Below are 23124 nucleotides of genomic sequence, written 5' to 3'. Positions count from 1 at the left end.
ATACAATGTGTCAGTTGTTCTCAAACCAGTATACACATCGGATTAATCTGGGGAGAGTTTTAAAATATGAACCCCAAGCCAAGTCCAGACTAACCAACTCAGACTCTGGGTAGGAGCTCAGGGACCCTGTCTTTTAACAAACTGTTCAGTTGATTCTCAGTCAGTTGGTGTAGCAGGAAGCTTGGTAATTAACCTAATGAGCCCTGGCAATCTTAAGTAAGCTGTGCCTTACTCATGTTAATTTCATCAGTTTATCTATTTACTCCAGTAAGTTTTTAACAAGCCTTTAGTTAAGCATGACACATAAAATGAAAATACAAAAAAGACCACTTAGAATCGCAATACTGACTATATAAGCTCCAGGCATCTCTAGGGGTGCCCAAGAATGATGGCTCCTGGTTTTAAACATCACTAAAAGGAAGGAGTAGCTGAAAGGACCATTTACTGCACCACTATAACTCTTCTTGAAATACTTCCCAAATGCTTATTACGCTTTCCACACAGGTAATTTTAATTTCTTAAACTGTTGCCATAAAATGGAGAGGTGCACCTCTGGGTAAGTTACACCACTGGTGTGTCCCTGAGCAGGATGAATCATGTCAGCACTGGGGATAGGACGATAGCCTGACATCCTGCCTCACAAGATGGCACTTTTTCTTTAATATTTCCAGCATGTCAGTAGACTCCAAATTGGTTAAGATTAGATACCTCAGTTAGGAAAAAAGTGAGCCTTCTCCATCTTCCATCAACATGACAAGGGTGAATCCCAGAAAAAAAAAAAAACCTTCAAAAAATTATTTCATCCTCTTACTTCTTCCTCTAAAGGAAAATGGAAAGAAATGAGATGGAAAAAAAAATATCCAGATTTGTTTTATTCAACTGCCATGCCACAAACATTTTTGAAAGCATCATATATGCCAGAGAGTGTTCAGTTATAATGAAGGTGAGATTATACACTAGAAGAGAAAGAGATCTGCCGCTGTTTTCAGATCTGTTGGGGTCAAATACTTTGAAAACAGCAAAGGAAGTTTTGTTTCTGGGGAGAAGTTGTTGTTTAAATGCCTAATACAGTTTGCACCATCATACGTGCTGAATTTACTATTGGGAAAAGTGATCAAGTTGTCATGGTAAGTATTAAGAAAGATAAAGAAGGAACAGAAGGGAGGAAGGGAGGAAGAAAAAGGAAGGCATTGAGCGACGGAGGGAGGAAGAAAAGGAAAAATCTATTTTGGCTCTAGCCTCATAACCTCTCTAAAAAAGGCAGAAGGTGCCCATCATTTCTTGAGGAGAAAATTATCTCTTGTCGGTGAGGAAAAAGAGGGAAAAATAGACGTGGTATGTTCATGTTAGTCCCTGTTAAAATATCATTTGCATGGAACACATTGCAAAGGAAAAGGGAACCAAAATCTTTCCCAAGCACTGGACTCTCAGTGTGCCCAGATTCCATTAGGAAATAAGTTGGCACTTTTGTGACCCTCAGTAGTTAGATGTCTAAACAATGGTTTGTGGATTAGATTGCATGGGTTACAAAACCATATGAGATTGGTACTCAAAGATACCTTGGATGCAATCACATAAAATGCACTTATTGTGTAGTTTGAAGACTGAGGCTTAGAGACTTTAACTGACTTGTCCAAGGCATATTTCTAGTTAGTGACACAGTCATCATTAAGATCAAGGTCCCCTGACTCCCAGGAAAGAGTTCCTTCCACTGTATCACACTGTCCTTAAAATCTTCAATACTTTGTTATCTAATTTTATTTGAGTCTATGGCAATGGTCCTTGATTTTTTTTTTTAAAGGATCATTTCTGGTGTGCCTGGGTGGCTCAGTCAGTTAAGTGTCTGACTTTGGCTCAGGTCATCATCTCATGGTTCCTGAGTTCGAATCCCATGTTGGGGTCTGTGCTGACAGCTCAGAGCCTGGAGTCTGCTTCAGATTCTGTTTCCCTCTCTGTCCCTCCCCTGCTCACCTTTGCTCTTGTGTGTGCGCTCTCTCTCTCTCTCTCTCTCTCTCTCTCTCAAAAATATAGTCATTAATTTTTTTAAAAGGATTATTTCCTGATCTGCTTCTTAGAAGTCTCCTTTCAGAGTTGTTCTTGATTTCTGTAAATGTGCATCAACTTGACTTTTCCAGCTATGTTCAATCCCGGCCCCATCCAACCCAGCCCTATAGATTCAAATGAGAATCCCTAAGACTCACCTCCAAAGCAGTCATGTTTTTCTGATTTGCTGCAGATAAGTGATTAGCCTCTCTGATTTTATCGGTGGCTTCTCTCAACAGGTCCCAAGCAGCATCCACTTTATCTTTGTTGTCTGCCAGTATCGCCCGGATATCCTTCTCTGCTTTTTCATTCTTCTCTCGGGACTCTCCAAAGAACTTCTTCACCTTCTTCAGAAGGCCTTCTGCAGCCCTGCAGTCACCCCCGCCCAGTAACAGATAATAAGCCCTTGTCACTGCCTTGTGGTTTATTGGTATTAAATAGCAATGCTAGTATTAAATCAATGGAAAATAAGACGATATTTAAAGCAGATTGACTGTGTACTAAATCAAGATGAAAATGGGTACCTGAAAAGTGGCAAGGCCATTTATAATTAATATGAAAGCACACAACATACACGCATTTAAAATGTGTTAGTAATATAGCATTTTCAACTTGAAAGAGTCTCATGTTATTTTCATAATCTGACTGATGAAGTAAGTTTTATGGTTTGCTTCACATACAAAAAAAAAGTCACCTGATTCACCATAGTGGTACATTTTCTCTGTTACTTTGGATATAAGGTATGAACATTGATATATTTGGTTAAAAACTGTTAGCAGAACTGTGTTATTGACATGCTAATATGGCATCATGATGTTGACCTACGTTTCTTTTTCTTTCAACTGAGTGATCTGGGAGTTTCCTGAATTTAACTTAATGGTTTTCCTAAAGTGATAATATTGCCCTTATGAAAGGCAAACTACTTGGAAAACAGTAGTTCTCAAACTAACAGCCATTATAATCTCCTGGAGTGCCTGTCAAAACTGATTGCTGGCCCCCATCCCCAGATCTCTGGATTCAGTAGGTCTGCAGTGGGGTTTAATACTTTGTATGTCTAACAAGTTCTCAGGTGTTGCTGATATTGTTGGCTTAGTATATATTACTTAAATATTAATAACACCATCACTTTGAAGTTAGCTGACTATAAATGTAACAATGATTTTTTTTTTCTGAGTGTGTGGTCACAGAGTTCATTTGCATTAGTAAAATCACTATTGCTATTTCCAACCTCAAATTTTCAGCCCTTATTTCAAGGTATTAGGCATTTATTATTTGACGACCCTTCTATTCAGCATTTCCTAAAATGACAAAATGTATAGAATGGGCTGCTAAATTCATAATTATCCAAAGATATTTTTATTAACACACGCATAAAAAAACCCCTTTGATGGTTTAGAAATCCCTAATACAGGCAATTAATAAAGCAAGCCCATTAGCCTAATTGTGGAAGGGACAGCAACCCAAAAAAGATCGTTTATTTGATTATTTAAACATAGGCAAAAACATACTTTTAATCAATTTTAGAGCAAGACAAATTATTACTAAGTGGAAAATAAAATAGCATCTTCTTCTACTTATAAGTGTGATGAGAATTTTAGAAAATTGTAAACAACCATTTGAAAAATTCAGTTTATCAAGTAAAAAAAATAACAGAGTATCTACTCACACTAACTCATCTTCAGCAACTTCCTTTTGTTTATCAAGATTTTTCCTCCTCAGTTCAGTCATCATCTGATCAATCTCTTTCTGAAGCCCTTGCAAATTTCTCTCAAAGTCCTGGTCTTGAATTCCTAGAGTTTCATTTAGTCTCACAGCTTTTTCATTTACAGCTGCAGGGGGTAAAACAAATTTTGTAAATTAGTAAACAAAAATGCCACATGCAAAAATGGCACCAAGAGTCTGCTCTTCCCCACGATCTCCAAGTGAAATGTAGTTTGCCATGAGTGTTCCTGCTGGTAACAGGGAGGTAGTTAATAACAATCCATACCAATAAGGGAAAGGTGACATATTTCTCCATTTTATATTTCTTTTGGGAGGCACAGTCCTTAAAGGAGGGTGTCTCTAGTTCCCAAGGAAGAAAATGCAAACAAAAAAATGGTTCCAACCCTTTCCAGGGAAGAGGTAAGCAATGATACATGTAGCATTCCCTTTGGAAGAGGAAAGCACAGAATCTGCAGGGCCGATAAGACACAATCACATTCAGTCCAAGACACAATCACATTCAGTCCATTTTAAAATCCTGAGTAGGGAAAAACTATCAGTGAGGAGATCTCTGAAAACAAACCTGCCCTTGTACTTCTGCACAGTTCTGTGCTCATTTGGTGGAAGGAATGAGGGAGGAAGCACTGGTCTTGGGACAAGGGCTACGGATTAGGGCTCAAAGCTACCTTCTAGCAATAACATCCACTGTAAGCGTCTGTGTTTATTAAGCTTTAAATAAAGTTCAAGCCGTGCTGTTCAGAATCTTAGGATTCCCTAGGTGCTCCAGGTATTCTACACATGATGTCTATTCTGTCAAGTGTCTATTTTATAGGTTAGTGTTCTGGGCAAGATTTCATTTGAAAAAAAGAGTTCTATGTTGAATAAAAGTTTGAAAAACCGGTGCGTTGAAACATTGATGCAGTTCTACCCGTTAGTTTTAGGCCAACTTCTCTTGAAGTGTGTTTTATGGCACATTAACTTAACAAGTTGAAAGGAGAGGTTTTCTCAAACTCTTGTGTGCCAAACCTTATTTCTATAATATTACCTGTGAACATCCCTAGAATGAGGTTCTTGGGTTGGCTAAGAGACATTTTCTACTATTCAATGCTCTATCTTAAGATGCATTTAGGACATAAAGAATTCTGAAAATTCATTTATTGTTTTCTTATTGAAACTGGTTGGAGCTGTATTCAGAGTTCCAACGATAGTATTCAGAGTTCCTGAAACAGGTACACATAGGCCAAATAGAGCAGCTGTGAAGGGTGTGACATGAGCCATGAAGGGTGTGACAGTGGTTCTGAAATGTGGTCCCCAAACAAGCATCATCAGCCTCACCTGGGAACTTATTAGAAATAGAGATTCTCAGGCCCTGTTCCAGATCTACGGAGTTAAAAATTCTGAGGGTAGGGACCAGCAATCCATGTTCTAACAAGCCCTCTAGGGGCTTCAGATGTATGCTAGAGTTTGAAAATCATGGTTTAGCAGAAGGAATTGAGTTTTAACCTTTATTTATCCTTCCAAAATGCATCTTTTGAATTCTCTTTTATTTTTTATTTATTTTGAGAGAGAGAAAGAGAGAGTGTGTGTGCATGTGAGATGGGGAGGGGCAGAGAGAAAGGTAGTGAGAGAGAAAATCCCAAGCAAGCTCTGTGCTATTAGTGTGGAGCCCGACGCTAGGCTGGATCTCATGAACCATACTGTGAGATCATGACCTGAGCTGAAACTAAGAGTCAGACACTTAACTGATTGAGGCACCCAAGCACCCCAAATTCTCTTTTCATGATAAATGGATTTGGTTAGAAAGTTGCTGCAGTCAACTCCTTATTCTGATAGCCATGATTTAATCTGTAGAACAATTTAAGTCAGGTGCTTTAAAGAACAAATATGGTCATTCCTAGCCTTGTGATAGAAATTATTGCACATGTGCTGTTTTCCTAGAAGTTAGTGAGGGTGGCTCTTTCTTCGTCAACTACTTAACAGTCATACTTTGAAATACACCAAGGAAACTTCTCAAGATTCCACCACTACTGTTGCTAAGTTATCACCTAGGCTTTATTGTGTTTGTGAAGGAACCACAGCGACCATGGACTGATTAATTGGAAAGTTCCTTCATCCAGCAGGCTTTGTGAGAAATATGCCAGAATGCCAATGATTAAATGTAAGGTTTATACTTCTTACATTTCAAGGAAGACAGGAGATTGAGCTTTCCCTATGGTGCATCTCCTCCTTTGGTCTGAGTGCATGTCTGTCTGTGTGTTGATTTTAACTAATTACATTATATAACTAAACACTGACTCATTTGCATTCAATTTTTTTTATTTTAATGAAAGAGATAAATTCCACTTTTCAACTTGACAAAGGTTTTTGTTTTTCTTTTATTAAGTGAATATATAAGTGAGCTTTGATTCGCGATATTTTTGGAATTTGATTGAATTTAGCTTCTGGACTTAGGTGGCTGTAAAGGATTAAATATGAGATACGCCTCACTTGTGGTCTATTCTCAAAGTTAAACTTCTCCAGGGAAGAACTTGCTGGAAAAATGAGAGAGAAAAGGAAAAGACAAAGATTGCTGTACCTTTTGGAACCATGAATCATTTCTTTTAAGTGAAAGTAACATGTAAGCAACTAGAAGAAATTATTAAGGCACAGCAGCTGCTTTAGCAAAATGATACTGTATTAAGAAAGGAAGCATCATTTTAATAGAAGAGATATGATTGCTTCACTGCTTTTACATGTGGAATTTGGAAATTCTCTGAATATGTTTAAGCTAAAGATGAAGATGTTATTCAGTCTCTTTTTCAAAGGTATGCACTCTCAGTTTAGTACATTTTCAACAGAATTGAAAATAACTGTAACATTAATATATCTCTTAAATTTATTTACTTATTTCTACTTTATTTCAAAGGGAATTTTAAGTAGTTTTGAAGTATCTTTAAAACAAGACAAAATTCTCATAAAAGGAAATGGGGTAAAGATAAAAAATAATGTAAATCAGAAGACATATTAACAGTATCTTAGTAGCCAAAGTAGCAAGGGATTATAAAGGATAGCTTAAGAAGTAAACAGGATCTGCAACATACATATAGATTAATTCTTCGGGAGAAACAAAGTTGTTTTTCACACTGAGCCTAAAAAAAAAAAATCTTCTGATGGGTAAATTTATCATGAATGACAAATTCAATTGTGACCTGTGAAATAGGAAAGAAGGTGTCTAGCATTTCTTAAGTCCTAATATGTCAGAGCATATATATAACATGTGTATATGTACATATATATATATCACTCATTATTCTAATAATGGAATAATATGGAATAACATATAGTATATTTGTGATATAATCAGGAGTCCTAGAAAAGTAGATTTTAAACTATGGTGAGATAAGAATGCCTTAGATGAATGGACCCTGATTATCTATGAAGAGGCCAGGACTTATAATGGAAGATAGGGTGAGTAAGGTATTCTATCTATCTAAAAATAAAACTGAAGTAGACAAATGCCAGGCTAAAACATTTGCTTTTCCCGCAGCAATTTATTGTCACTAATAAAGCCTAAAAGTACTGTTATTATCCACAATTAGTGTAATTCTAAGAGGAAAAATGAGTGTGGATATATTATATAACTTACTTAAGGCTTTTGATGAGTTTCCTTTTTTTAAAAAAATTCCTGAACTGCTAAGACTTAACAGCACATATAAACATCTCAGGATTTAGTTTACCTCTGGCATATTCAAATTTTAATTTTCATAAAATTTTAACAGTTGGATTAATTTTGCCAAAGTTCTTTTATGAGGGGCTGTGGTTATTATTTTTGTTATCATTTACATTAGCACCCACTGGAAGAAGGGAGCAACGTCCACACTTCTCTCAGGTACAGATCACAGCTATCCCACCTGGCACTTCACATGAATTAGAAAAAAATATGTCCTGTCTGGACAGACACGACCTGAGTGTCTGACTGACGCACACCGGAGAGAATGGGAGACACCTATGGGGATACATAACCCTTTTCTCTAACGGATAGATTGTGGGTGATGAGCAAAACCTGGAATAAATATCGTCTCCACTCTGCCCCCTGTTGGTGCCTTTGTCCCGTGCACAAACTGGCTGGTGGGTGCAACGCAGGGAAAATGAATTAGCAGTGCTAATGTTGGCTGGAGTCTATTGAAAACATGTACTAGCATTTACTCTTAGGTATGAATATTTGATTGAAATGATTTCAAAATAAGTTTCCAAGATAGGCTGCTAAGTATTGAGTGGTTGAGATTGAGGTACAAGGAAAAGGAAAGTTACTGGGGTATTGACCATTGCCTTCATGGATCCAAGCAGAAGGAATTTTTTTTTTTTGTGTGTGTGTGTGTGTGTGTTGGGGGAGCGGGTAGGGAGTGCTGGCTGGAGAACACTTTAAGTAGCATTAATGGAAAATAAAATCAGGGAAAGCACAATAACTCCATCTAGCAGAGGATAAACCATAATGAGTTAATTAAGAATTTTCCAGTAGAATGTTCCAGATCCTGACATGTTTTGCCTCAGATTATTTGCCTCAGACTAAAACTCTGTTGCTTCCTGCAGTGGGAAATCTTTGGGAGTTTCGGTCTCTTCTTAGCCAGTGATTCCTAAGAACTACCTGTCAGCATCTGCCTTAAAGTTTATCCCGTGTCCTGATTTATTTGGCTATATTACAAAGCAAAATATCTAAAATACACTGTAGAGCAATAAAAATGTTTTTTTTAAAGAAAAAAAACCATGTTTCCTCCTTTCTAAATATGCATGCATGTTTATTTTATATTAATATATACTGAAGATCTAGTTTTTTTGTTAAATCTCTTTTTCTCATCTGGGCTTTAGCCCCAAAATGGCTTCCACTTTGATCTTCAGTCAGATTGGTAGATGCCAAGAACCAGCTCCTAGAGAATTATGGACTAAATGCAGTGTAGCTTCTGGTAAGGTAGCAAATCCAAACACCAAGCACCAGATGTTCATTAAAAACAGCACCAAGTAGTTTAAAAGCCATTTTGAGAAATTAAAGTGCTGCTTTAATGTACTGAGTAGAATGTTAAAATTAGCTTTTTAAAAAAGTTAACAATCTCTTGGTTTTGAATACAAACAATAGCAAGGCATAAGTTATCTATTCGTTCTTTAATCAGAATAGCCATTCCTCAAAAATTAAAGCATTCCTAAGGGACCACATTTAATTTTCCATGACTCTGCACTCATGATTACTAATTCGCTGTTGTCCCTAATTTAACACTGTAGATTGCAGACTCTCGGCAGACAACGCCCTTGAATATATCAACCAAAACACTTTTTAAACCTGACCCTCAGACTGATAAATGTTATCTGTTACTGGAGAAATTCCAGTCCTGTGTAATCCCTTTTTCTATTTTTCTGTTGGGAGACATAATGATTAAATTAAATGATTCTAATACCTTCTGCATCCTGGGCAAGCTCCTTAATGAATTCTCCTAAGGAGTCTGCTCTCCTGTTGGTCCTCTCAGCATCCTGTCCAGTTTGCTCGCCATCTGCTGTCACTTTGGTCGCCTAATGATCCAAATTCAGGAAAAGCATAATTAATTGAGATGATGAAGCTCCAGCTAGATAAGCGCCCACTGGCTACATTTTCTTTCAAATATTACTCCGAGCCAAAGGCAATCGATAAATTATTGATCAGATATACTGGAAATGACACCCTGTGCTCAAGTACACAATTAAACTTTATTACTTCTTCCATTAAATGGAAATCAGAGAGCCGTATTTGGTCTTTTTAAAACCCTTGCTGTATGCAATGACATAAAGGAAGCGATAAAACACAATTATTTTTGAAGTATCTTTAAGGTACAGTTGCCAAAAGTCTTTAATGGGTTCTTCAACCTCCACATGTTGCAGTTTTGTCCATATTTTATTTACTGAAAAAGCGTGGAGTCCAGCAATGATCTCTTGTGGAGACACAGACAGTCTGTCTCAATAAGCTTGATCCTATAGATGCAGTTTAGATCAATACGTTAATTAAAGAAACAAAGAGGGAGAAATGCTTAGCTACCAAGTAGTAAATGCATGTTTTGTAACACTCTAAAGATGCCAGTAAAACGTTAAAGAAGAATAAATGTTAACTTCACCCATGTCATCCCCAGAAAAGATGACTGTTAATCGCAAAACCATACATCATCATCAACAAAGTAAAACAACTTCACAAACAGCCTCACTTCCCAAAGGTTATCCTGGTACATTTTCACCTTCATTCACAATGAAGATGCCACTTGACACAAAGGAATCCATTTAATGTGTTCATAGTTGAGATACACTATATTTAGTCAAATAAAAATGGCATGTGTAATATTCAAAGTTTCTTAAAAGATACTATAGGGTTTAGAGCACCTTGAAATAGGTTACATTTCATAATTCTATGTATATGCATATGCTAATAAATATGCCTTTTTTTTTTTTACTAAAAAGATAGGGATAATCTAACTACAGATAATGAATTAACGAATCACAAACTGTCTTAAAATAACTTGACTAAGGTCCAAATTGGCAGAGTATTAATAGTCTATAATCCTGTACCATAGTACTTGCATTCTAGACATGCCCAGAGATTCTACATTTTTTTATACGTAAGTGGATTTTAAATAGAAATTAAAATAGAACTAAATGCTTGGCCAATACAGAACATGATAAGAGATGTTATAGAAATTATACTGCATTTTGTGATTTCCCAGGGGCAGTGAGAGTTTTAATTCATGACCAGTCTTCAAGGTTTTGCATAAAAGAATATAAAGTCTAGTTATCATCTAATTCCTCAACCTATGTTACCATCACAAGCAGAAGGATGAAAAGATGCATTGGGTGTTTTAAAAGTTTCTCTTTACAGTTTGCAGTAAATATACAAAATTATTTGGAGGGTTCTCATCAATAGGTCGTTACTTTGTACATATACACACCACATGCATAAACTCATACATGTAATTTTTTAAACGTTACTTTTGAATTACTAATGTCAACTGCTTAAGATCTTGGCCTTCTAAACTGTTGTAGATGTTTGTCTAGGCTGGACTTGACTGTACTCTATAATATCACTCCTATTTTCAGATTGCACAGAATATAATAAGGGACTTGATCTACATTTTGGTAATGTTTAAGTATCTTAAGAATTAATGTATCACCAGCACTAGTATCTGTTACCACACAGAAACTGTACATTATAATTTAAACTTAAAATCTGGGGCACGTGGGTGGCTCAGTTGGTTAAGTGTCTGACTCTTGATTTTAGATCAGGTCATGATCTCACTCACAGTTTGTGGGATTGAGCCCACATTAGGCTCTGTACTGACAACATGGAGCCTGCTTGGGATTCTCTCTCTCTCCCTCTGCCCCTCCCCAGTTCATGCACTCTCTCTCTCTCTCTCTCTCTCTCCCTCAAAATAAGTAAACATTAAAAACAAAAACAAAAAATAAACTTAAAATTTATTATCAATATCTTATCTATATTACTAAAAGATCATAACTTACATATTGACACCATTAAGGCTACCAATTCTGGTTAATAGCTGAGAGTATCTAATTTTTTTAAAAGAAATGTATATTGATACACGGTCTCTTTTAAATTCTGGATGATCAAGATAGCATCCCCTGCCTTGATTTCTACTTTCCTATTAATTTATACAATAATGTGTAAGAGTCATCATTTACACACGTGGTACTGATTGATTATATGAGCATTCCAATAGTAAGATGTCATGAATTTGACATGACCTATGGTAAGAAAGAAGTGAAAAAAAATTGGCATTAAGACCCTATGAAATTTAGGGGCACCTGGGTGGCTCAGTCGGTTAAGTGGCCGACTTCGGCTCAGGTCACGATCTCACAGTCCGTGAGTTCGAGCCCCGCGTCGGGCTCTGTGCTGACCGCTCAGAGCCTGGAGCCTGTTTCAGATTCTGTGTCTCCCTCTCTCTCTGACCCTCCCCCGTTCATGCTCTGTCTCTGTCTCAAAAATAAATAAACATTAAAAAAAATAAAAAAAAAGACCCTATGAAATTTAACTCCCCAGCTTCTATTTAGCATGTGAAATATGCCAAATTCTTTCCTTCTTAGGGCCTTCTGGGATCCTGCTGTCTCTGCCTGGAATGAACTTCTCTCTTATCTTTTCAGAGACTGGATCCTTGTCTTGTGTCATTTTTCAGCTTCAGTGGCCCTTCCTGGTGTGGCCATTCCCAGGGCACCTAGCCAGGTTTTCAAATTTTTGCAGAACATTTTCTTCGTAGTACCAAACATTTTAGAATTACTTTAAGCCTTCCCTATTTATGGGTTACCTCCTTGACTAAAAGTCAAGCTGTAAGAGAGCAGGAACTTGGTCTGTTTTGCTCTTCACTTTATATCCAGCTCTTAGAACGATGCCTAACTACTAGCAAATATTGAATGAATGTTCAATAAATGATTAAACAATTACCCAACACGTCTTGCCAACCTTGTTACCATTCTTATTGCCTATTTTTCTATAAACACTTCCAGAAAGAGCTTTTGTTTTATTGTTCCTTAACCTCTCTCGAGTTATCTAAAATAAATCCAGCCTCTAAGAGTCAGTTCCTACCTAACCTTCTTTATGAAGCCATCCCTAACTGTTTTGGCTCATGCTTTCCTTTCTTACATTTCCTTTTCTTTCTTTTTTTTTTTTTTTTTGCTCTTAAAAGTTTTCTTTTAATATGCCATGAGATATCTTGATTATATATTTTCCAAGATACTTTTCCAGCTGCATCTTTCAATTCTTCCAAAAGATTTTACCAGTCTATCCAATGTAATACAAGATGCTGCATTATACTTCTGTCCTCCTCTTTTTGAAAGCAATACAATCCTAATGACATCAATGGTCATACATTCTTATCTAGTTAGGAAAAATATTTACAAACATCAGAAACACAGTTCTGAAACATCTGTATTACTTCTGAACTGAATTGGCATTTCCTGGCTTTAAAGAAAGGCAGCAGTTTTAAGCTTGTGACTTGCTGATGAACACATTTCTGGTGAGGGAAAGGGAAGGGGAGTGAATGTGGCATTTCTCCGTTGGCCTCAAAGTGCTAAATTTTACAAAGGGATACATCCAAAGCAAATATGCAATGGTGATTTTTAAAACTTTTATTGCAACACAACAATGAAGTAAACAGTAGACACCTCCCATTTTGTTTCCTAAAACAAACCAAAAAACCACGTAAACAGAGAGAGAATTCTGCCTATTCTTGTACAGATCTTCACATTCAATGATCAAAAAAAATTTATATGTCAGTAATTATCTACATTTTAAGAAGTTCCTCTTCTCTCATTTTCCCCAACCCCACCAACTATTTAACTTGAAAGAATGGGCTTTCTTACACATTAACTTTATACATATTTGAAGAAGCAACGATAACTATCAATAACTTGACATTTCTGTTTACAGCTGATCCAATTTCTTTCAATTTCACAAAGCCCTTATCAAGGGCTCCCACAAAATAGAGACCGTAGGTTCTAGGTAGCAAAGATTCTTTCAGAAATCAATGTTAAGTCAAAGAAATATAAAGCAGGGCATTACACTAAATTTTTGGATCCAATACACTAAAAAAGGTGACACCCAGAAAAAGTTACCTAGTTTTTTTATAGAAGAAATAATGACCTGTAAAAAATCTGATTTCTGGTTGTGTAATAGTTTACACACTATACGGATTTGTGGCATCTGCTAATTAAAGCAGACATGTACTGTATATATATCTACCCTATATCCCACCCCCAACAATCTCATACCTTACACCAAGTATTGTGGCGATCAGCCCAAGTCCCTTTCAATCTTCATCAAAGTTTTTCTGTAGAAGGAAACTGACCTCCAAGTTCTTATTCTTCTCCCAAGCAAAATATGCTCACATCACAAGTCCTTTGGGAGATCCTAGTACCTGTAATCTTTCTATACCTTCTCATTCCTGAGGTATTACCTGAATGTAGTTCACAGGACCACTTCCACCTTCTGCAATTCCTCCCCGATACCTCCACTCCCTCCTCCTCAACTACCCGCTACTTGAACTGGTTCACCAACCACCTGAATAAAATGCTCCTGGTGTTGGCTAATTTGCTGCGGTAGTTGAGAATTTTCTTGACCTATTGTAGTGGTGCTAAAAACAGGGAAGAAGTTTGTTGAATAATTTGCCTCAGCTGTTGAAACTAAGGCTTATCTGCAAAACTTCAAGGGGATGTCCTCCAGAACGTGTAGGCATTGCTGCAGGTGCAGCCATTGAACACTGAGGAGCCCCAGGACTAGCCACCAAAGGGGGAGCGACCACAGCCTGACTTCCTCTACCTCCGGGATTCCCATAAAAAGGTGTTCCACTGCTCTGTCAAGGTGGTGGAGACTGGCTCTCAGGGCCGCAGTTATTTGCTGGCCTCCACAGCCTATGAACATGACCTCAGTTACCACAGCCCATAGACATGACCTCAGTTATCACGGTCTCACAAGACTGACCCTCACACGTGCACTGGTTGCATTTTCACAGAGGTTTGACCAAGGGGCGCCTGGGTGGCTCAGTCGGTTAAGTGCCCAATTCTATTCCAGCTCAGGTCATGATCTCATGATTGGTGAGTTTGAGCCCCAAGTGGGGCTCTGCGCTGACAGCATGGAGCCTGCTTGAGATTCTCTCTCTACCCCTTCCCCACTCTAGTGCGCTCTCGCTCTCTCTCTCTCTCTCTCAAAATAAAATAAACTTAAAAGAATGTTTGGCCAAGAAGAATCTCCTGATGTACCATCCAGTTGATGTTGGGCTAGTAGCCACTGGTGTTTCTGCCGGCTTTTCTGCAGGTGTTTCTTGTTTCATTGCTGGAAGGTTTCGGGCTCAGAAGATGCTTGTTAATGTTGGCATGAGGAGTTCAGGTGTGGGAGTGGGAGCCAAAGTAGGGTGGGGGTGGGGACCTGAGCCCTAGCCAGTGCTGTGGAGGAGCTAATTGTGGCGAGGTGGCAGGATGTGACTGCTGGGCTGTGGCTGGTGCTGGTGCCGTCACTGCTTTGGGTTTTGCCACCATAACTACCACAAGGTTTTTCCATCAACTTCATTTTCTTTTACAGCAGTATCAACAGGAAGGACCTTGCCTGAATAATTATTCCTATGGGAAAGACTTCGTTCCCCTTTTCCGACTCAATCTCCTCCTCCAGTGCTTCCACAGTCTCCCCTGCATTGACATCAATCCTGCTGCCGGAGGGTCTTCCGGGTGACCCACATGGTGCCACCGGGCAGCTCTGCGCCCAGCCTGCTCTGGGTGCTGGCTACTTGGCGGAACCCTCTTTCTGATTTTCAAACACAACTATCATGATCACCATTCATGACTATTTAGCGAAAAAATTTTGATTTTTTTAAATGTTTATTCATTTTTTGAAAGACAGAGACAGAGTGCAAGCAGGGGTGGGGCAGAGAGAGAAGGAGACACAGAATCTGAAGCAGGCTCCAGGCTCTGAGCTGTCAGCACAGAGCCCCATGCGGGGCTCGAACTCACGAACCACGAGATCATGACCTGAGCCAAGGTTGGACGCTCAACCGACTGAGCCACCCAGGCGCCCCATAGGGTAATTATTTTGCTAGGTGTTTTGCCTTATCTGTCTAAGCTCTTTGGGGCTAAGGCTATGTCTTACCTCTTTTTATTTCTCAGAGTTTCAGGCATTGTAGATATGGGGTGATTAGCTGATATAATAATAATCAAACCAACTACAAATTCCTTGGATGTTCTAAAGCCTGTTGGAGGGGAAAGAATCTCTCTCTCTATGCCTTCCCATTACCACTCAAACTGGCCATATGCCAGGTGCTATGCTTGCCAGCAAATGTGAATGGCTGGCCAGTTTCTGGGTATTTTTCAGAGCCTAATAGGAAGCTTGTGCTCAAGAGCTGCAGCTGAGTGCTGAGGAGGAGAGCCAGGCAGGAGAGCCTCCAGTCCCAACCACACTACATCCTTGTACTGGGCCCACGATCATTAAACAGTGGCCTGCGATCACACACCAAGTACTACGCTGGTGAGGGCAGTGTTGGGGTTGGGAGCAGGGAGAACTCTTTAGGGCCAGCACAGTGCTTACTGAGGAAGAAGACGGCCTTCCCTTGCAGAGTCTGGAAGAGCTGCCTCTCTTGGCTGTGCTCCAGGAGAGGAGGAAATGTGAGGTTCTTGGCCAAAAAAAAAAAAAAAAAAAAAAAAAAAAAAAGGCATTGACTTACAGTATTAGCACTCTAAAAGAGGAGTTACTCAGGCTCAACTGTATCTTGGATTGATATGTGTGTTCAGAAGGGCTTATAATACTCTCTTGTGTCTCATTTACTCTTCCTGCCTCTAAAGATACACAGAGGACATGATCCCTCTTTTTATACTGGTGAAAATGAAGGTATGGAAAGGTTAAGTGGCATATCTGAACTCATACATACAGGGAATTGGGGGCAAAACACAAATTTTCCATCTCACAGCTTTATATTTTGTCTGTATCAAACCCTAACTTATATTTGGCTAACATCCAGGAAGGTTAGGAAAATATATGAAAAAAGTTGAGTATTCTGGGTTGGAGGAGGGGCACTCCTTAAGCTTAGGTAGTACTTTAAATGTATAATCTCTAGGGTTTAGTAGATTAACATATTTAAGAATCCATATCAGAACATCATAGAGACATATTTTTAAAAGTCATGTCTTATTACACAGTAATTAGGCTGAAGAGTCACCCTTGTCAAAACCACCCATGAGAGACTCCATAAAGGAAGCTTATGACAAATGCACTATCAGCTATGGGGAGTGGTGATAGATGGCGGTATCATTGTAAAAGCTAAATTCACAAAAGTTTCATCCAGGACAGGCTATTGATAATGTTACAGATGAATGCTAAATACTACATGATAGGAGCTATCTATATGATTCAGTTTGGTTCTTCTTGTATTTTATTAAATTACCATTCCATTCCCTCGTCATCTTCCCTGATATGCACTGTTATCTTGTCCTTTGAATATTTGACAAATGTCTTCTCATTTATCCTACTATGTTGTACAATCTTCCTTTCATTCTGTCTGTGATTTTCTCATTTTTACATCCTCTTACCTCAGTTCTACAATCTTTCCAGTGTTCTTTTCTAAATGATGCCTTAAGCAATACCTTGTGTTTCTCTCTTACTTTTGGTTACCTTTTTTTACATTCAAGTTCACTAAACTGGGTATTTTTTTCCCTTCTATTTTTCTTCTTCTTTTTTTCCTTTTTCTTTTTTTTTAAAAGAGTATTTATATGAAGCAGCATGCATTACCATTAGGCACGCATTAATTTACTTCTGAACAACGTACCTGTTACTTTCTCGCCTTAGCTCAAGCAGTTTTCACTGTGCCTCTTGAAATCTGCACATAATTTTCTTGGTTGGATATTACTAGTGTCTTTCATTTTCTGCCTTCTTTATGTTAAAGCTAGAATCTAATGGGGCAAATCTGACTAGCGAAAAAACAACATTGCTTAGATGCCATCCACTTTTGCATATGCAGACTTATATGGCTTCCTGCTAAAATTAAATTTCAGATCTAATCATTTATATGCTATTCTCAAGGGTCATTTTCAAAAACTACCGGTTTTGTATGTCTAAGTGTTGGTGAAGTACTCCTCAGGCAAGCTATTACACAACACAAGAGGAAACAGGGAAAAGCCAAATGACCCTGTGGAATGGTAATAAGTGAGTTCTATGTAATTTCTCCCTAAATATTTCAGGTGTCAATTTTGAAAGTTCCAAACCAAACAAGTGTCATGTGTTATATACTTTCTCTCTCTTTTAAAATATAATAGCAGAAATTAAAAAAAAACACTGTTGTCAACTTAAACCTTTTAAAAATATAAACAAGGTAAACATACAAAATTGTTGGCACTTAAAAAATTTAAAAACTAGTTTCATTATTTTAGAAACAATTTTTCTTTAAATTTGATTTAAAAATAGGCAGTAAAAGACAATGCAAATAAAGCTAAGTTTTGATATTTTATATAATTCAGTCTATTAGATAGCATTCTCCCCTTGTAGATAAACATTTAGGAGATGTTTTTCAAAGGAAGTAAAATATCCAAATCAATATAAATATACATATATGCCTGATTTTAGTGTGTTTTACACATATTAAAAATCAATGCTTATTTTGAGTTTTTATACCTGTCAGCCAGTTGTTCAAGTGCTATTATTTAAATTATTCACAATTAACTAAATATTACTGAACTATGTGCATGATATTGGTGATAGCATGGTGAGAAAAAATATTTAGAAGACATACTTCCTACCTTTTTGGAACTCATAGTCTGGAGGAGTAGAAAAGTATTTGCTGAGTGATCATGAAAATAAATTTATATAATTACAAACTGAAGAAAAAACACAGTAGTATAAGCCAGTTATAGGAAGAGTCTCACCACACCTTAAATGTAACTCATAAGGCAGGGTTCCATGAGCTGAGGTTTGAAGGGTTCATTGGAATTAACAGAAGTTAACAACATATAGGAGAAGGTGACTTACTTCAAAGGCTAAAGAAAACATATATGGAAAGGTTCTATGGTGGTGGGATGAGGTAACTGAAGGGCAGTATGGCTGGAGTGCAGACGTCCAGAAGCACAAGTAGTGGGAGATGCAGCCAAAGATAGGATTTGGGGCTTTAACCAAAGAGCAATGAGAAGTTGGGAGGATGAGTTTAAGCACTAGGGTGATATAGTCAAATTTGGAATAGCAAAAGTGCATTCTGGCTACACTGTAGAGAATAGAGTGGAAGGAAAACAGGAGTAAAAGCAAAAGGAATAGGTAGAAAGCCAATATGTTAATTCCAAACTAAAGGTTACAGAGATCGAATGAGAGCTGGTTAGCGGAGATGAAATCCATATGAGAAGGGGAACCTCCTGCATTTGGTAATGAGTTGAATAAGTGGGGGTACAGTGAGGAAGAAAAAGGACCAAGAAAAATTCCTAGCTTTCTGGCTTATATGTTCAGTGCATCAGATAACCAGACTGTGAGCTGGGGGAGAGATGAGGCTGGGGAGTTAAGCAAGAATCACATCACATCACAACGGGAGAGCATTATATGTCATATTGAACAAAATGGAGAGCTGTTGTAGAATTTGAAGGAAAGTGACATGATCAGATCCGTGATTCAGAGAGTTTACTCTCATATGAATAATAATTGTAGTCAAATATGGCTTAGAGAGAGAGAGGTCATACAAGGAAACTGAATTGGATTGGGTTGAAAATGGTTTATATACACAATGGAATACTACGTGGCAATGAGAAAGAATGAAATATGGCCTTTTGTAGCAATGTGGATGGAACTGGAAAGTGTTATGCTAAGTGAAATAAGTCATACAGAGAAAGACAGATACCATATGTTTTCACTCTTATGTGGATCCTGAGAAACTTAACAGAAGACCATGGGGGAGAGGAAGGGAAAAAAAAAAGGCTAGAGAGGGAGGGAGCCAAAACATAAGAGACTCTTAAAAACTGAGAACAAACTGAGGGTTGATGGGGGGTGGGAGGGGAGGGTGGGTGATGGGGATTGAGGAGGGCACCTGGTGGGATGAGCACTGGGTGTTGTATGGAAACCAACTTGACAATAAATTTCATATTAAAAAAAGAAAATGAAGACAGAGTAAAACGTAACTCATTCATTTTGTGGGGGACTGCCTAATATTGGAGGATAAATCACTGAGATGCTCTAAACAGGAGGAAGTATGTGTTTTAAGAGGAAGATGGTAAGTTTAAGTTGAAATTTCCTGTTGGCAGTTAGGTTTCTAGGACTGAAGCAGGAAAATAAAGTCTGTCTTGAAAATATAAATTTCTTTTTTTTTTTTTTTGAGAGAAAAAACACCCATGAGTGCGGGGGAGTGGGAAAGAGGAGAAGGAGGGAGAGAGAGAATCCACACAGAATGCGGAGTCTGATGTGGGGCCTGATTCCATGGCCCTGGAATCATGACCTGAGCCAAAATCAACAGTTGGATGCACAACTGACTGAGCTACCCAGGTGCCCCAAAATATCAATTTTTGAATCATCAGCGTACGCATGGCAATTAAAGGCCAAAGAAAGAATTTACACATGAGAAGAGATGTAGATTGATGACCGGACCCCAAGGAAACCAACTTTTAAGGGATGGACAGAGTAAGAGACAGAATAAAAGAACAGAGAATTAAAAGAAAAATAGAGGAGGATATGTCAAGAAGGAAGGAAAGGTGAAGAGTGGCAATTGCTACAGGAGGTTCAAGTAAATTAAAGTTTTCATTGAATTCAGTGACCAATTTGTCATTGGTTATCTTGTAGAAATAGTTCAGTAGCAGGCAGAGAGAGGAAATCTAATTTTCAGTGGAGTGAGAAGTTAGTGAAGACTTGTTCCCAAGTTTTCAAAAAACTTTGGCTGTGAAACAGAAGAGGGAGCTAAGAGCAGCTGCTATAGAGGTATTTGGAGTTGTTATCAAAAAACATCTCAGTATTCCACACACATTGTAGGGCAGTTCAAATATGATTCCTGTGCTCAAGGAACTTATATTCCAAGAGGGAAATCACATGGCAATAAGTCAAAATACACTGCAAGAGATAGAGGATTATGTAATATTTTGCCTATGTAGTATTTGCACACTCACAAAATTATATAAAATACATGATAAGTGTTAGTTTGGGGAAGAATATGATTCTCTTTACCAAGGTCATTATAAAACTAGATTGCTCCATGAAAAAATGAGCACAACACATATAAGCACTTGAAGGAGAGAGGGCAACACACACACCAGCTATGTAGGATGAGACTCACCAAATGCTTTAAGAAATCTAAAGAATATGTTAGTCCTAAAGTGCCTGGTTGGCCACCAAAGCAGAAGAAAAGAAGCATCAAAAACATCGGCTATACAAGTGAAAGAACTTTCCAGAGGAAAGGGAACTGGAACTATCAGGTGATTATAAGCCCACAGTAGTTTTCAATCTTGGCTGACATCAGAATCATCCAAAGAGTTCTTGAAAATCCCAGTGCACTTACTGCACCTCAGGCCAATTATATCACAGCCCCTTTGGGGGTGAGACTCAGCCCAAGGTAACTCCATTGTGGGCCCCTGGTTTAAGGCACTGTCTCCTTTAATGTAAGCAATGGAAATCATGGCTACTGCACTTCTCAGATTCTGGTCCCAAACGCTGGCTGGGTGATAAGGCTGTAAGATGAAGGTACTGGTGGTCTTAGGCTGATACTATTGGATATTTCCAATATCCAGTATCGTATCTTATAGAAATGATGCCATGTGTATCAATTCACCTTCGGATTATTAAGCAGCTTGACCATGGGGAATGAACTGATCATGAAGACTTGAGTATCTAAGGTCTCCATGAGAGTTATGTTTCTAATTATAAATGTGATAGAGATAAGATTAATTCATAAATGAGGATTTCCATTTTTCTCCTCATCCTCACATTATCAAGGAGATCTTTGCTATCAGCAGTCTTATTTCTAGGCTTTTTGTGTCATAAAATCTAAAGAATTCACAGATAAAAATGGTCTTGCAGTGTGGTAAGAGGAAAAGGAATAACTTTACAGTAGACGAATCTGGCAAACATTACCTCAGCCATGTGATCAAGATCACCATCAGTATAATAAGACATATTGATTGCATATGTTCTTAATTTGATGTGATACGAATGCTACTTTACCTCTTTGGTCTTTCCCACAAAAACCCATAACTCCATATTTTGATCACAAAAACATGAGGCAAAATCCAACTGAGGGACACCCCACAAATTAGATGTACTTGTCAAAACTATCAAAATCATCAAAAACAAGGAAAGCCTAAATCTCAGTGTATAGTCTAAGAAGACATGACTAAATGTAATGCAGTATCTTGGATGGGATTTTGGAATAATATAAAGACAGTAAGTGAAAACTGAAGAAATCTGAGTAAAGTACAGTTTTTGGTTAATAATAATGGCTCAATACTAGTTCAATAGTTGTGATAGACATACCATACGAAGAAAGTAACAGTAGGGGAAACCAGGTATGGGTCCTGGAGGAAATCTCTGTCTTATCTTTGTAACTTTTCTATAAATCTAAAGCTATTCTAAAATAATAAGTTTATTTAAGAATGGTATTGGAAGTAACTGAAATTGGACCATAGACCTAATTGTAAAATACAAAATTATAAAGCACCTAGACAATATCATAGGAGAAAATACAGGTGAACTTGAATATGGTGACAACATTTTAGATACAACACCAAAGGTATAATCCATGAAAGAAATAATTGATAAGTTAGACTTCATTAAAATTAAAAACTTCTGTACTGTGAAAGATGCTGTCAAGAGAATGAGAAGGCAAAGCACAGACTGGGGGGAAATATTTGCAAAAGACATATCTGTAAAAGGGCTATGATCCAAAATATACAAAGACCTCTTAAAGCTCAATAATAAGAAAACAACACAACTAAAAAAAAATGAGAAAAGACTTAGTCCATCTGGGTTGTCATAACAAAATACGATGCACTAGGTGGCTTATAAACAACCAAAGTTTATTTCTCATTGTTCTAGAGATTGGGAAGTACAAGATCAAGTCCCCAGCAGATTCGGTGTCTGGTGAGGACTCACTTCCTGGTGTCATTTTTCACTGTGTCTTCATATGGCAAGGAGGGGGGAAAGGATCTCTCTTTTATAGGAGTTCCTTTAGTAAGAGCACTGATTCCATTCATGAGGGCTCCACATTCATGAACTAATCACTTCTCAAAGGCTTCGCCTCCTATTATCATCATCCTGGCAGTTAGAACGTCAACATAGGAATTTTGGAAGTGACGAAACACTCAGACCATAGTGAAGATCTGAACAGACATCTCACCAAAGATGATGAACATACAGATAGCAAATAAACATATGAAAAAAATGCTTGGCATCATATATCATTAGGGAACTATAAATTAAAACAAGGAGATACAGCTCTATACCTATTAGAATGGCCAAAATTCAAAACACTGCCACCACCAAATTCTGGGGAGGATGTGGAACAATTGGAACTCTTCTTCATTGCTGGTGAGATGCAAAATGGTGCCGCCAATTTGGAGCATAGTTTGGTGATTTCTTACAAAATGAAACACTCTTTACTACATGATCCACCAATTCAGCTCCTTGGTATTTACAAAAATGTATGGAAAACTTATGTATGCAAATGTATATAGTAGCTTTATTCGTATTGCCAAAACTTGGAAGCAACCCAGATGTCCTTTAGTAGCTGAATGGCTAAATAAACTGTGGTATAATCAGACAATGGAAAATATTATTCAGCGCTAAAAAAGAAATGAGCAATCAAGCCATGAAAAGAGATGGAGGAAACTTAAATGGATCCTACTAAGTGCAAGAAGCCAGTGTGAAAAGGCTACATACTGTATGATTCCAACTAT

General features: G+C 37.8%; 1 protein-coding gene and 1 pseudogene across 8 annotated transcripts in view; both read right to left on the bottom strand.

The window, feature by feature from the left end:
• LAMA2 (laminin subunit alpha 2) overlaps window positions 1–23124 on the bottom strand; it is a 623859-nt gene that overhangs the window by 129230 nt on the left and 471505 nt on the right. For all 8 annotated transcript variants that reach the window (XM_045058020.1, XM_045058023.1, XM_045058022.1 and 5 more), the window contains 3 exons: window positions 9171–9282; window positions 3710–3872; window positions 2202–2412 (listed from right to left, as the gene is read on the bottom strand). In XM_045058020.1, coding sequence (XP_044913955.1) covers window positions 2202–2412; window positions 3710–3872; window positions 9171–9282 — 486 coding nt within the window. The remainder of the gene's footprint in view (window positions 1–2201; window positions 2413–3709; window positions 3873–9170; window positions 9283–23124) is intronic.
• Window positions 11697–15184, bottom strand: LOC101087320 (annotated as a pseudogene).

Source organism: Felis catus, chromosome B2 (genome assembly GCF_018350175.1).
Source record: "Felis catus isolate Fca126 chromosome B2, F.catus_Fca126_mat1.0, whole genome shotgun sequence".
Taxonomy (NCBI): Eukaryota; Metazoa; Chordata; class Mammalia; order Carnivora; family Felidae; genus Felis; species Felis catus.
This window is presented reverse-complemented; position numbering and strand designations above follow the sequence as displayed.